This window comes from Apodemus sylvaticus, chromosome 2, assembly GCF_947179515.1.
Source record: "Apodemus sylvaticus chromosome 2, mApoSyl1.1, whole genome shotgun sequence".
NCBI lineage: Eukaryota > Metazoa > Chordata > Mammalia > Rodentia > Muridae > Apodemus > Apodemus sylvaticus.
This window is the reverse complement of record NC_067473.1, coordinates 66,957,137-66,971,886: the sequence shown is the minus strand read 5'-3', so window position 1 is coordinate 66,971,886 and position 14,750 is coordinate 66,957,137. Positions and strand designations below refer to the sequence as shown.

Genomic DNA, 14,750 nt, shown 5'->3' with positions numbered 1-14,750 from the left:
TTATCAATGAAACCAAGTACTAGCATCTCTGGAAAATGAGGTTTTATAATCTTAGCTGTGGCCACAACCTAGCAGCACAGAGCCAGGTGGGTGCCCAGGCTGCTGGAGCCATGCTCCTGGAGGGCTAGAGCATCTACCCTCAGCAAGCACATTGCATAGGCTGCTCAGGCCAGCCAAGGGCATCGGTCGGTGCAGCAGTGAAAGCAGCAGCACTATATGTGACCCTTGAGTTGGGGACCTCAGGATGATGGGTGATCCCTGCAGAAGAGGCAAGGGTTGGAGCCCAGGGCTGGACCTCAGCACCAGGACGAAGCTCAATACTTCTAGGCCATGCTGAGGCCCTGGGTCAGGGCACTTGAGACCCAGGGGAGGGGATTGGAATGCAGGGAGGGTGGAGGCAAGGACTAGCCTCAGTGTGGGTGGTCCACGGTGGGGGATGGACCTGTGGTCTGGAAGGAGGTCCATCCTCAGTTCAGGTCTGGGCTCTAGCAGAGTGGCACTTCCGACAAAGGACATGGCCATCCAGAGGGAAGCAACCGTTGTCATCTGCCTCAATGGACAGGGCTTTCCCACAGTCCTGGAAAGGAGGAAAGGTGTAAGGAACACTGGTCAGAAAAGTTCTGCTTCACCCACTGCTGTGCTGCGGCTGTTCCTGACTGTAGGAAGACCAAGTGTGTCAAAGGCTTACCTTCCCGGATCTTCAGACCTCTGCTCAGAAGTAGACAGTCTGCAGGGAGCCTCCCTGCTGCCATCCCACTACAGGGTTGGAGCCTAACCTGTCCTATCCCAACTCCATTCTGACAGCTTCTCAATGCTACAACACACCATTCCAGTGTGTGTGTGTGTGTGTGTGTGTGTGTGTGTGTGTGTGTGTGTGTGTACGTACTCAGAAAACCAGGCAAACCCACAACTCTTCCCACCCGTTGGCAAGTCCCTTAGTTTTTTTTCAAGGCTCAAAGAGACCTCTACAAGACAGAAGGGACAACTGACCTCACACTTGTAACACTTCATATGAAAGTTCTTATCCAGCGCCACTACTCGCACAGTCTCATCTCGGCCAGGCTCAGGCATGATTGGCTCCGAGCAGACGGAGCACCTTGGAGCATATTGCCTAAGGGGTCAGAAAGCAGGTCCAGAAGGCTCAGTGGATCTGGGCACCTTGGGCTTTTAGCCCTTAGGAGGGCACAGGATAAGGAGGCACAGGCTGTGTGGCCACAGGGAACACCTGCTTATTCCACATATATGGGTGGAGCAAGTTCATGGGAAAGGCCAAAGGAACAAGTGGCACACACACACAGCAGGCCCTTATCAAGAGGAATTTCCTGGCTCTCTACTCACACAATACTCCATCTCCCACACCTGTCACAGGTGTTGGTTCCCACACCCTTACCCCACCCATACCACAGTTTACCAGGAACCCTAAAGGGACACAAGATACCTGCATGTGCACATCTCCAGTCTGACCCAGAGAAAGAAGAGGAATCCTAGGTCCCCCTACCTCCCCCATCCAAGATGGCGGACAGAGTGCCTCAAAGGAACTTTGAGAACTCAGCCTGCATGTAAGCCTAGTCACTCTAGGGCCAACTGCTGAACACAGGCACATCCCAAGAAGTCAAGGGATCCAAGGCTAACATGGAAGCAGTCAGCAATCAAGAGCTATGGTCTATGGCTGAACCACAGTCAGGTAGGAGCCTGTTTACAAGGCAAAAGATGGATGGAACAGAAAAGAGATGTGACAGGTCCTTACTTGTGATAGTCAGGGACACAGTGGGGCTGATTGGCCTGGTCCACAATGAAGGAGGTCCCCTCCAGGGGACAGGCGCAGACCACACAGGTGAAGCACTGCGGGTGGTAGGCTTTGCCAGTGGCCCTCAGCATGCGGTCAGTGATGGGCTGCCCACAGGTGTTGCACTTCTCCAAAGTGTCCTGGGAGACAATCAGCAGGTTGTGAGAGAAATCAAAGTACCCAAGTCTCTCCCAAGATTCATCCAGCCCCACCCAACCAAAGGCCTCAAAACAGACTTACAGTGTAGCAACCCTCACAATATGGCGCCCCCTCCAGGCTATAGAACTGCTGTCCCTGTAGCTGCTGCTGACACTGATGACACGTGAAGCAGGTGATATGGAACAGTTGTCCCAGCGCACGAACTGCAGGCTGTGCACGGGCCAGTGGCTGACTGCATTTGCCACAGGACTCTAGGAAGACCAAAACAACTGCATCTCAAGCAGAAGGACAGAAGCTCACAGGAATTTTTGTAAGCTCACGGCCAGCCAACACACCAACAGGTGAGGTGTCCCCAAAGGGTGGGGTTCTGGACTCACCATTCACTGTCACACTCTGCCTCTGAGGATGCTCCATGTCCTGCATCAGCTGCTGGGTCAGCTGTTCCAACTCCTCCACCTCCTTCAGGGTCAAGGGGCCTGGGCCTCCGGGAGAGCGTACCTAAAAAAACCACAAACACCAATGCACTTTTCATGTTCTCTAAATCCTCCCAGACGGACCTACTGACCCCTTCTTACACTGGGACTCAGCTTTTACCTCCTTCCCTTGATGCCTGGTCTCCCTGACTCCCTTTCCTGACCCCTAGCACCGCACAGAGGGGCAGGACTAGTCTTAGCCCACATCTGCCCCAGTGGGGCATCTTGATTCATGTAGTACAAACCCTCATGCTCCCAGACATTCAGTCGGTTAGAACAACGAAGCAATGGAAAGCACTCATACAGCAGCAGCTCAGACTACAAAAGCAGCAAATATGCCAGATCATAACACCAGTGTCACAGAGCATGCTCAGACAGCCCCCTCCTCCTACCACAAATCACACACACACACACACACACACCCTGTCCTGCCTGCTACCCAGCAGTCCATCAGCATGATGTAACACAGATGAAGAGCATAGGTTAGACCCTCCAAAGCTGTGTGTAGGAGCCCAGTCCTCAGCTTTTCAAACAGACACCCTGATCTACGTGAGGGTTTTCTAGTTTACAGGACCCCAGTCCTTTCCCTGTAAGTCTCCAGGGGAGGGCAAAAGGCCAGATCCTAAGGCAGCCCGCTCGTCCTATGTAGAAGACCTTGAGGGCTAAGGACTGTAGAGAGGAGAGAATATTCATCCATTAAGGGCAAGAACTCGAGGGACTATCTGGCCTGCACCAGCGTGTCTGGGTAAATCTCATCTACCGCAGGATTACAGGCACTCAGGGCACTGTGGCCCGAATCATGTTCTTCGGACGCCTTCACCCCTCTGCCTCCTGGAGCCCTGCACAATCTCCTCTCCATCAATCTCCTCCAAGCCTCCATCCCCAGAACTGTTCTCAGAGCTCTACTTCCCAAGGAAAGCACTTAAGTCCTATTCCCACAGACCTTAGTCACTGTCCTAAGAGTGACTCCTGCAGTCTCCTCTGCTTCACTAACGGGAGTCCTTGAATGCAAGCTTCACCTCTGTCTTCCTCCCCGCACTTGGAGGACAGGGAAACAGACTCAGCTCATCCTTGCCCTCTAGTAAGTGCTACTATAAATGGCCATTCCCATCTTTGGAAGGATAAACTACTCAACCACACGTCTCCCTGTGGGTACGGTGTCCTTCCTGCAGGACACTATCAGCTGCTGCCTTCTCTGCCAGCCAGCAGCAATGTCACTGTTCAACTCCCTGGGCTTCAAAAGTCTCTTCTTCCGTATCTTCCATCTCAGGACATCTTGGACCTATGCTTATCAGCAGTTTGGTCCCAAGATCCTCCCCAACTCTACCCACCGCTCCTTTCATCACCCGTACTACGAACAGCCAAGCAGAAGGTCTCGAGTGTCCAGGGCCTGCCCTTGTGCCTTGTCAATCAAGTCCCTAGACTGGCCTGGTCACTAGCGTTTTCAACAAAGGCCTCTTCTACCACACGATAGGCTATCTGGCCCAATCTCTAACCCCGGGCCACAGCACTGCCTGTTTCCTGTTTTGCCTCCACACTGCAGAAAAGTAGGTGGAGAGACCGCTGAAAGCTACAGAGCTCCCAAACACTGCAGCACCTGCCACACCCTCCCACCCTCCAGCCCCGGCCTCTCTGGTATCTGGATCTGCCAGATTCCCAGTTGCCTTCCCTACAGCAACTGTTCCAAACCTTTTCCATCTCCCTGAGCCCCCAACAGCTTCGCCCCCTCCCTCACACACACCAATGACCTCATCGCCTAAATGCCTGGCAGCTAGCCAGTTTAACTTCCCTCATCCTTCTTTCTCTCCACTCAAACACTGTGTCACCCCGACCTTCCTCCCTCCAGTGCCTATGGGATCAATTGCTGCTCTCAGAGATCTCTGGCCTCTTCCCCACTGGTTTCTGCCTCCTGACTGAAATGTATACTTAGATTCTCTTCTCCTAAGTTGAAGCTCGTAACAGACACACACACACACAGACTCATACTATTGTCTGACTTGAATTCATAGCAATCATCCTGCCTCAACTTTTCAAGTTCTGTATCTTACAGGCCAACATACTCAACTTCACTGCTAAATGTTGAAATCAGGCTACACTACCAACTTCCATGTTTCTACTAACTATTCATTCAACTTTGTCACCACCATATGGCACAAATTGACCTGAGGCCATGTACGAAGTCCTAAGAGTCAAACCTCTGCTTATCTGAGTCCTGTTCCCTAAACCTACAATGAAGATCCCCAAGGTCACGTCATTCACTTCTAAGAATCCCATCCTGAGATCTTCCTCCATCTTCTTTACACAGCACAAGATGGCGTAAGGTCCCTGAGGCTCTTAACTTCCAGCTATGGAATTCTTGGAAGACTCATCAGCTACCTCATGGTATGTGTGCCTGTGCACACACCTCTAGCTTGAGGCTTGCCCTTGCATTACAGTCCTACATTAGCTGAATGACAGTTCCAGCTGAAAGCCAAGTTCTCCTGAAGCCTGTTGCTCAAGATGCGGACATCTGGACCCCTCCTCTTCCCGTTCAAACCATTTCCCCTTCTGCACTTCTCTATTTTGTCTGCAACATTCTTACTCCTCTCCACAGCTGAGCGTCCTGGCATTTGTGTTCTCCCACCCCAGCCTCCTTTAGGCTCTTCCTTTGGAACAGCTCTCATCCATGGATGTATTTTTCACTGCAACTAATACTACTGTGGCCCAGTGGTGAACTCACCGGCGTCATAGCTCTCTCTACCTCTAATACGCATCTCAGCTAGGAAAGCTTTGTAGTATTGCTTTCACCAGTCCTCCTGGCCAAACCACATACAACTGAGAAACCAGCAGTGATTCTCCAATATGCACAAGCTCCCTATCGGAGAGTTTGTTCCCTAGTACTTCTACCAATCTCCACCAAAATCAAGTACAGCACAACGTCTGTCCTGTAGGAAGGAGTCTTGTGCTTTCTGTTCTCCAAATAGCCCTCTTGTGTTTGTATGCTGGAATTTCTCGCAAGCTCTTCCCACCTAACGCTATTCTCAATCCTTTCTGGATTCTCATGTCCTCAGGTACTTGAAGGCAGACCAACCTCAAGAAGCTGTTCCTAAGTTGCCAGTCCATGCCATGTTGGGTCGTAGTTTCAAATCCCTGTCCTACACTGTGTCTAAGTACATAAAGACATTTACAGTTACCATCAGATAACCAGAAAGTCCCTTCAAATCAGAAGACCCTTTTCCCTGAACTAGTGGGCAACAACTGTTCTGTCAGTTTCTATTTTGAGCTTTTATGTGCTAACCTAAGAAGATAAGCTGACTTGTTCTTCACCATTGTTTGGGATGATTAGCTATTTCAAAGACGGGGGTGGGGAGGGCTCAAAGTTCACCCAATTTTACTAGGGTCTAACAACTTGTGAGAAACAGGCTAGACATTCTACCCTGGACCTGTGATTTCAGGAGACTGAACCTGTTGGAGAGGTCTCTCCTGCCCATAGGCCCAGCCTCCAGAGTACAGAGCGGTTCCTGGCACTCAGCTGATGCTGGCCCAGGAGAAGTGTTTACCAGTGCTGACTATACTTTTAATCTCTAGATGGGCCCTCAGGCGATAAAAGGGCTCAGAAAACCTAGGAGCCTAGGGATTAAGTCAAGGCCCAAGAATGGGAAAAACTAAGGTTGGGCCAGTGATCTCATTCTCCCCTTTAACATTCTAGGGCAAAGGTACAAGGGAAAGTTGTTATCTTCTCACTTCGAAGCCCCAGCTGCTCTACCGATTGACCCAGGCCCCAGCTAGTCCCAGACTTCCTCCAGAAGAACTTTCTCTAGGCCTCGCCAGATGCATCCCCCACTGCCACACCCACTCTGACTCCTCTGGTTCTCCACCCCACCCTCTACTCCTACTAGTCCCTGGCCTCCGCCTGGGGCTTCCTCACCTGGTTTTGGTTTTGAGCTGGTGGAGGCTGCGGGTGCTGCTTCTCTTGAACTAGGGGCTTCTCCTTCTGCTGAGCATAGGTGAAGCTAGGGGGCTGAGGGGAGCCTGTGGCCACAGAAGGAGCTTCCTGAGGCACCATTTTTTGATTGGGCTGTGGCCCAGGTCCACTTGGAGCACCAGGGCTGAACTTGGAAACCACGGGGGTAAATTTAGGAGCCACTGGAGCAAACTTAGGTGCTGGAGGTGGAGGCTGAGAAAGGGGACCTCGGGGCTGGCTGTTAGTGGAAGACACGGGCTGTGGTTGGACTTGGGGCTTAGCCTGAGGCTGGACATGGAGCTGGACCTGAGGCTTGGCCTGCGGCTGAGGTGGTGGCTGGGAGCTAGAAGGGGTCTTCCAAGGAGGTAAGGGTGCTGTGCTCCCAGGGGCAGGCTTGGTACTAGGCTTGGGAACAAATGGAGTGGCAACTGGTGGGGGAACATATCCAGATGACACCTGCAAGGAGAAGCAGAGGGGAGAGAAATGCTCTTAGAGGAGGTTGTCATCTCTTCCTTGTGTCCCCTCCTCTCCTTCTAGGCCCAGACTTTCCTACTGTCCTGCCCCTTACCCGGGCTTTGAAGGGATCGTTCTTGGTCATGTCATCCAGCAGTGAGGACAGAGAGTCGATCTCCAGGTCAATACTGCTCACTTTCTCCCTGGGCTGGAGGGTCAGGGGTCAGAGCACCCATCCCAGTCTTCCCTTGTCACCCCACTCCCATGAGGAGGGGAGAGTTAAAGACTTCTCTCCAGCCCATGGTGGTGTCCCCCACCCCATCTCCAGCAAAGCTGCCCTCCAAACCCTCCCTACCTGCGGTGGGAGCTGGGTAGGGGCCTCAGGCCCTCCCTCCTCCTCCAGTGGAGGTGGAGGGGAGGGGAAGATGTCCTCCTCCAGAGGAGCAGGGGGAAATGGTTCCTCGATCATCGGGGGAGGTGGAGGTGGAAAGGCACCTCCCAGGGCACCCTCAGAGTCGTCGCCCTCCCCAATGAGGGGAGGTGGGGGCAAAGGAAAGTCTGGGTAGGAAGGAGAGAGAAGGCTATCAGTACCGACCCTCTTTCGTCCTCTCCTCAGCTGACTGTTTTAAGCCCCCTAAGCCAAGAACTCTTTTCTGCATCCCAAGAGTGAGTGCGGACCATAATGAGGGGCTCAGGATGCCCTGGGCGAAGCAGGTCGAGTGAGAACGAACAAGGTTGAAGAACCGTGCAGCTCCCGTTACACTTCAGAGAACGGATCCAGAGGGGAAGATTCCTGGCCCACATTCCCGCCTCCTACCCCCAGGCGGGAGACTTGGAACCGTCCCAAGGGTCCTGGCTCCCAGCCAGGAGCTCCAAGATGAGGTAAGAACATCTGCTCAGGACAGGGTAGCAACCCAGCGCCCAGCCCCCTCCGCAACAGCCTTTCCAGACAACCCCAAATTCCCACCGACCCCCCCACCTGGCGCCCGAGAAGGATCGGGGCCCCCAATTCCAACCGCATACCTTCCAGGGACGGTGGGGGGATCTCGCCCACCCGACCCATCTGCGCTCTCTGGGCCCCGGCTGCTACAGGAGGCTCGCTGTCCCCAGGCCGGAAAGGATTCACTTTGGGCTTCGGGGCCACAACCGGGGCGAACTTCTTCTGCGGGGCGTAAAACGCTGGGGCCGAGACGGAGACGGAGATCGCCGGAGGCGGGCGGGGGGCCGCCATGGCCAGGCCGGGCTGCAGGGGGTGGGTCGTCAGGTTACGCAGAGCGGTGTCGGGCTGACACTCCTCGGTCCAAGCGCCCCTCGGTGATCCCACCCGCGCCTCCCCGCGTCCCTTTCCCGGGGCGGCGGAGCTTCTCCCCAGCCTCACCGCAGGCAGGAGCTTGCGAGCCGCGTCTCGGGTGACCACCTCGGCGCCGAGTCCGTGGACTCTGCGTCCCGGTCCGGAGCAGCTTCTAGCCTAGCGGGGAGGGACGTCGCGCAAGGGAAGGGAGGGAGGGGGCGGGGAGAGAGCGGCGCCCAGACCATACAAGGAGCGGCCCGGAGAGGGGGGCGGGGAGAGATCGGGGAGGGAGGACCGGGCAGGAAACTCCCCCAGGAAGGGGCCCAGGTCCTGCCCCGGGCTCCAGGCTCTGCAAAGGTCTGCCTGCGGCCTCCCTACTCACCACCGCCCCCGCCGGGCACAGACCACCCTTCCCCAGCACAGGCCTCTGATGTCATTTCCTGACCTGCCACCTACCCCCCCTCCCCGCTCCCGGCCGGCGAGTGCTGGAGAACTGACTCACCGTCCGCACTCCGGGCTGAGCAGGCCGCCGGGTATCCCAGAGGTCCCGAAGCAGCTCAATCCAGCTCCCCCGGCCTGCCTGCCATTGACTGACCCCGCCCCTCCCTGCAGCTTCAGCTCCGCGTCCCACGTGTCCTGTGGTCAGTCCGGGAACGCAGGACTGGGATGGGACCCCACTCCTGGGTGGGCCGGGATGGTGAGGGGACTTTCGCCCTGCGGGTACTCGGCTCCCAGGCCCGCCTTCTGTAACCCGCTAGTGTGAGAGCAGGCGCCTAAGCGCTCTAGGGGAATGCTAACTTCCTGAGCTAGGCAGCCTCTTAAGGCTTCTAGGAATTTGCTTAGCCCTAGACCTGCCTGCAAATGTATTGCCCCGGGGACGGTGTCCAGGACTTTGAGTCCAGGAATGGAGGTACAAGGGCGAAGACAGGGTGAGCGGTCTAACCTAGGAAGACCCAAAAAGCCTCCGGGGACTCGTCCTTGACCCTTCAGCAAGCCTTTCCCAGTCCCTCAAGAGTCTTTGGTTGTCAGAGCCCCCAACCCCACCCCCGACAAAGCTCGGTGGAGCCCCCCACTGGTCCAACCGGATTCCTCAGCCAGATACTGTGCCGCAGGCTACATGAAAGAGACGTGACAAAGCTGGTGTCTGCTTTTCTTACCTTTTTAATCTTCCATCCCATCCCTTCCCTTCCTTTCCCTTTCCTTACTTTTTTTTTTTTTTTTTTTTTTTTTTTTGCGGGGGAGGGGGACTCCGTCCAAATTAAAGAGTTATGCGTTAGGGCCTCTAATCCAATATCCAACCCTCGGATGCTTCCTTTGGTTTTACCCTGTCATCCCTAGCTGAGGCTCTCACTGTGTTATGAGTTTCCAACCCTTGGCACTCCCCATCTGCTGCACCCTACTGCCCAGTATGGTCAGTTATGTCCTTGAACTATGCTTTAGGGACATGCAAAGTAACCCCATGAATTTAGGATGAGAAACTGGGGCAGTTACCTGAAAAGATGGCTCCAGGGGTGCGCTTAGGTCAGAGTTAATTAACCCGTGGGCAAAGATGGAGTACAGAGTGAGACCAGGGAGCCCCGTTTCCAACCAGCGGACAAGTTTCTTCATACATTCGGTTTCATTTCCTCCGATATAAAAGGGGTGCATTTAATTCATTTGCTGCTTTGTGTGAAGAAATAAATAACATGTCATGCCTGCAAATTCTCTATGGTTCTCAGTATTACCTCCAAGCAGAGCCTGGAAAAGAACAGAAATTCCCAGCCAGTTAACCTAGGCATCTTTCCCTCACGTGCTCACTTCTAGTGTGCCAGGCAGGTTTGATGTGGCTTAGTAGATTCAATGCCCTCTCCTTCCGTCAACCTTAAGTCTTTATTTATTTATCATCATATTTATGACTATACATTCATCTTCTTTCCAGGCCCCACTAGTCTCTCTTTTTTTCCATCACCAGTGTTTAGTGTTGCATGTGTGACCATATATGACACAAAGTGCTCAGGTATACACACCCTAACATGCACAAGCTGGTCCTAGGCCTGCCTGGTCCTATGAAGATTTGTTAGAAATTTGATACTGGATTTACTCTGTGCGTTGGAGATTGTTTCTTGGGCTTTTCAGACCGAGAGTCATCACCATCCTTCCAAATTATGCCTGTGTGGGGAAATGGAGTTTCCAGATAACTTTATAAGAGTAAAAGCCACCTATCCCCTAAAAGCCTCTTTAAGGAACAACGAAAAATAGAGTATGTGTAATTGTTGGCAGCTGAACCTATTTATAAATCAAGAATAGGAGAGTGTGTAGGCAGACTCAATTTCACAGACAACTAAGAGCATTCAAGATGCAGAATATTAGAGCTAAGAGTTTTTAGCCGGCCATTCTAAATACAAATTAGAAACAAAACAGAATTTCCAAAAGGGTCACAATGACTGGCCAACGATTTCTCAGGTGAAGGTTAGAGTCAATGCTATTAAAATGCACACAGCAAGCAGAAATTACCCTAATGATTCCTGGTGGTTTTTCCTAAGCAAAAACCTATTTTTCCTATTTCTATTTGTCATTCTTGGGGTAGTATGTGGGATGTGTAAGAAGTCAATCAATGTCTCCACTTCAAGCATATAGTAAACCTGGGAGAGGAAGCCAAAAAATGGCCACTGACCTTGGCTACTAAAATATCCTTACACACTTCCCAGGCTTTATATCCACTAGATATGAGAAGTGCCCCCCCACACACACACACAAAGCTATATAGTATATAGTACAAAGTGTGACATTCAAAGCATTCATGGAAGAAACAGCATAGTGACGGAAAAAAGAACTGCAAAGCAAAGATACTATGAGAAGTCTTTTCAATATGCTGGCTGCAAGCACACAAAAGAGTAACGATATGACGCACGACCGTAAGCATCCGCGTGCTGCTGAAACATTAACAATGACTGCAGAAATTGCTCGCACTCAGGCTAGGTACAGCTCAACAGCACAGTGCCTGCCTAGCATGCATGACACCATGGGCTTGATCTCCAGCACACCTGTGTGCATACACACATGTATGCATCAAGGCCTATATGTGAGCATAATCTCAGGTGCACATGCATACACACACACACACAGAGAGAGAGAAAGAGAGAGAGAGAGAGAGAGAGATAATAATGCATTGATGCTTGATTGTTGAATAATTCTAAGTTGTAGGAATATATTACTTCCATTTAATATAAGGTGTGTGTGCATGTGAGTGTGTATATATTTATGTATATATACATATATATATATAGCATACATATATAGCAGCATATGTATATGGCTGCTAAGGAAACTAAAGCTGACTAGATGTTGGATTCTTACCTCCTAAACAACATAGTTTTTTGTAAGGCAGTATGTTGGTTAGTTTTTTGACAACTTGACACAACTAAAGTTCATCTTGGAAAAGGGAACCTCAAATGTGAAAATGCCTGCATCGGATTGCTCCTAGGCAAATCCGTAAGACATTTTCTTGATTAACGATGGATGTGGGAGGGCCTTGCTCACTGGGGGCAGTGTCATCATTGGACAGGTGGTCCTGGGGTGTACATAAAAGCAAGCTGAACTAGCCATGAGGAACAAACCAATTTAACAACATTCTTCTAAGGTCTCTGCTTCAGTCCCTTCCTCCATATCTTGAATGCTTGCCTGGTTTCCCTCAGTGATGGGCTGTGACCGGGGATGTATATACCAAATAAATCTTTTCTTCCCATCAGCATTAGATTGTGTCTGTCCATGTATGCACAGGAACATGCATTCTGTAGCTATAAGTTGTTTATGTTATCATTACATAGATCACATTGCCAGAAAGTTTCCTAAGACTGTTAAAGTCAGTTGTCAGCTTTGGAGACTAGAATCAGGGATAATAGCCAGGAATCCCAGTAGAGGCAGGCTGATCTCTGTGAGTTTGAGGCAAACCTGGTCTACAGAGTAAATTTCAGGACAGTCAAGCCTACACAGAGAAACCCTGTCTCAAACAAGCAAGCAAGCAAACAGACAGACACAAACACAAAACGGAAAAAAACCAGGGATAGCAGAAGGCTTTTATTGGTTGTATTTTCCCAGGAACATGGACTGCTTTTATAATCTAAGAAATAAGAGAAGAGAGAAATGAAACCCGTCGTGCCTCTTGCTCCTTGCACTTACAGTTTCCCACTTGCAGACAAATGTGTTGGTCCCTGGTCCCACTGGCACTTGCTTGTCAATACAAAAGCCGCTTGAGAATGTTGATGGGAATGCTGATGAGATGAAGGTAAAGCTTTATGGCCAATGCCCCAGCCAACAGCTCCCTACTATGCCCAGATGCCATCTCCCCCAATGGATGGGTACAACAGACAATTACAATGCCACTGGGCCTCTGTTCTTCCAGGTCAGCCCAAAGGACTGAAGGATGTCACAGCCTCCGCTTATAGCCACTTTCTCTTTCCCTTCCCCAATCTCTGGTCAACCCATATTTTCACATAACTTCCCTATTCTAGACACCCTAAGTCTTTGCTCTCAGGAGGAAAAATAAAGTTATATGTTTTTTTGTTTCTGTCGTTGTTGTTGTTGTTGTTGTCGTCGTCGTCGTCGTCATCGTTGTTGTTGTTGTTTAAATCACCTATTCCACAGTGCTTTCCTAGTAAGGAGACATAACAATAGCTGGGTGGCTTTCTCAGCTATAACCTCTGTTATGATCTCATGGAGTCTGAACTATGGGGCCACGCCTGCAGAGGTCAGAGGAAAAGTAACAGGTAGGAGATCTTCATTCACCTTTGGTGCTGGGCCAGATGGGAACCCAAAAGCGTTGCAAGCATCAGCTCACAAATGTGGGGGCCAGGCAAGGCAGATGGTCAAATGGCAAAGAGTCAGCAATCATGGGAGCGGTGAAGGGCAGGCAGGAAGAGACCCAGGGCACCCACAGCCACACAGGCAGATTGCTGGCACAGAGACTACCGGTAGCGGGGCATCTGCTGCTTCCGTCTTCTGTACCCAGAGGAAGCCAGACCCAGAGAGCCCGGCCGAGAAGCTGCAGCATTTGTCCCTGAAAATAGCTTTGTCATTACAGGCAGTAAACATTTCAGGAGTCGGGAATGAGTATGGATAGATAACCTTTTCTCTGTTGGAGATGAGAAGTACTTACACGGACCTACTTCCCACTTCTTCTTCCTTTCATTAAGGTGAGCTGAATGTCAGAAACCCACCCAAGGGATAGATCTGACACAGGAAGTGAGCTGCTCATGTGTTAACCAGCAGAGCTTCCTTATGCCACATGCTTTGTTGCTATTTACCTCAACACCCAAGGGTGGGAGCTACGTGGCAAGTGGCTGCTGTGTCAGAAAGAGGAAAGGAATTTACCCGGAACAGCAGATGCCAAGATTGTCAACTTGCTCAGGCAAACTACTGCAGATCTCGTACAGAAGTATGAACTATAATACTTGTGCTACCCCGAAATCTCCCAGTTCCTACTTAGTTGATGCTATTGGCTTAGTAGCAGCCCAACACAGAACCTGGCACAAATCTAAAGCGATACACCATCCATTTACTGACTGACATTGAGTTTCAGAATGACTAGAATCCATGGTAGATGGCTGATCCTATATTATAAAAAAGATTCAGGATCTTCATAATATCCCAACTCATTCATGTATTTATTCAACAATATTTAGCATGTACTACATGCAGGACATTCTGTGGTGGTACATATGAACAAAGCACGTCTTTGCTTCTCAGCCTTTGGCTTAACATCAAGCCTAGTACAATACTGAGTGAAGGCAGATGTGCTCCCAGTCCTCATAGATAGTCGGCACCCTTAGGGGATCTACTAGAGGAAATGTTCATCAAATAAAAACAACATGCAGCTGTTCCACAGAGGCTTGAAAGACTGTAGAAGTAGGGCATGTATTACCTGAGCCCGAGAGCTCATAAAGGTTTTTCCCCTATGAAATCAGAAAGACAGGCAAGTTAACTGGGAGGAACAAGCCCTGCAAGATTCTGTGACAGCTGAGGGTGTAGCCATGCTGGGACCCCAGAGAGGCAAGCCCACAGGACATCTGAAGATGAGCATCAGTGCAGGCTGAAGAAAGGCTGGATGAGGGGACCACCAGAGCTTGAAGAAGAGATATGGCTTCATTTTAAGAACAACATGGAGCTCCTACAGAGTTTTAGATTACATAGAATGGCATGACAAGAACTCTGAACTTTATAATTGCCACAGTAGGACAGTGGTAATAGCAGGAACATGTGTGATGGTTTGAATAGGTATGGCCCCCATAGACTCCTGTGTTTGAATGCTTTGCCCGTAGGGAGTGGCACTATTAGGAGATGGCCTTGCTGGAGGATGTGTGCCACTGTGGGGGAGGGCTAGAGTTCTCTTCCTGCTGCCTGCATGTCGAGATAGAGAACTCTCAGCTCCTTCTCCAGCATCATGTCAGCCTGCACACTGACATGCTTCCCCCCAGGATGAGAGTGAACTAAATCTCTGAAACGGAAAGCCAGCCACTATAACTAATTTTCTCTCACCAGTTCATACCAGCTAAAGGTCCGACTACCACAGACCAGTGCCCCCAGCTGTCAGCCTTACCTTTATTATATGGCCTTTGACATCAGTTTATACCATTCAAACAATCCTGCAAATGCATGAGAAGTTGAGGG

At 50.9% G+C, this 14,750-nt stretch overlaps 1 protein-coding gene across 2 annotated transcripts; it reads right to left on the bottom strand.

Annotated features, from left to right (window-relative positions):
- Positions 1 to 27: 27 nt before the first annotated feature.
- On the bottom strand, positions 28 to 8,290 carry Zyx (zyxin). 2 transcript variants are annotated; one of them, XM_052173572.1, is made up of 10 exons: positions 8,193 to 8,290; positions 7,838 to 8,057; positions 7,170 to 7,372; positions 6,930 to 7,022; positions 6,326 to 6,817; positions 2,323 to 2,443; positions 2,027 to 2,196; positions 1,748 to 1,926; positions 991 to 1,111; positions 28 to 577 (listed from the first exon to the last, which is right to left on the bottom strand). In XM_052173572.1, the coding sequence occupies exons 2-10, from the start codon at positions 8,043 to 8,045 to the stop codon at positions 473 to 475; spliced, it is 1,692 nt and encodes a 563-aa protein (XP_052029532.1). In that variant the 5' UTR covers positions 8,046 to 8,057; positions 8,193 to 8,290; the 3' UTR covers positions 28 to 472. The 2 variants fall into 2 exon arrangements, with proteins under 2 accessions (XP_052029532.1, XP_052029531.1); XM_052173571.1 differs by lacking the exon at positions 6,930 to 7,022 and having other exon boundaries at positions 8,193 to 8,276.
- Between the last annotated feature and the right edge of the window lie 6,460 nt (positions 8,291 to 14,750).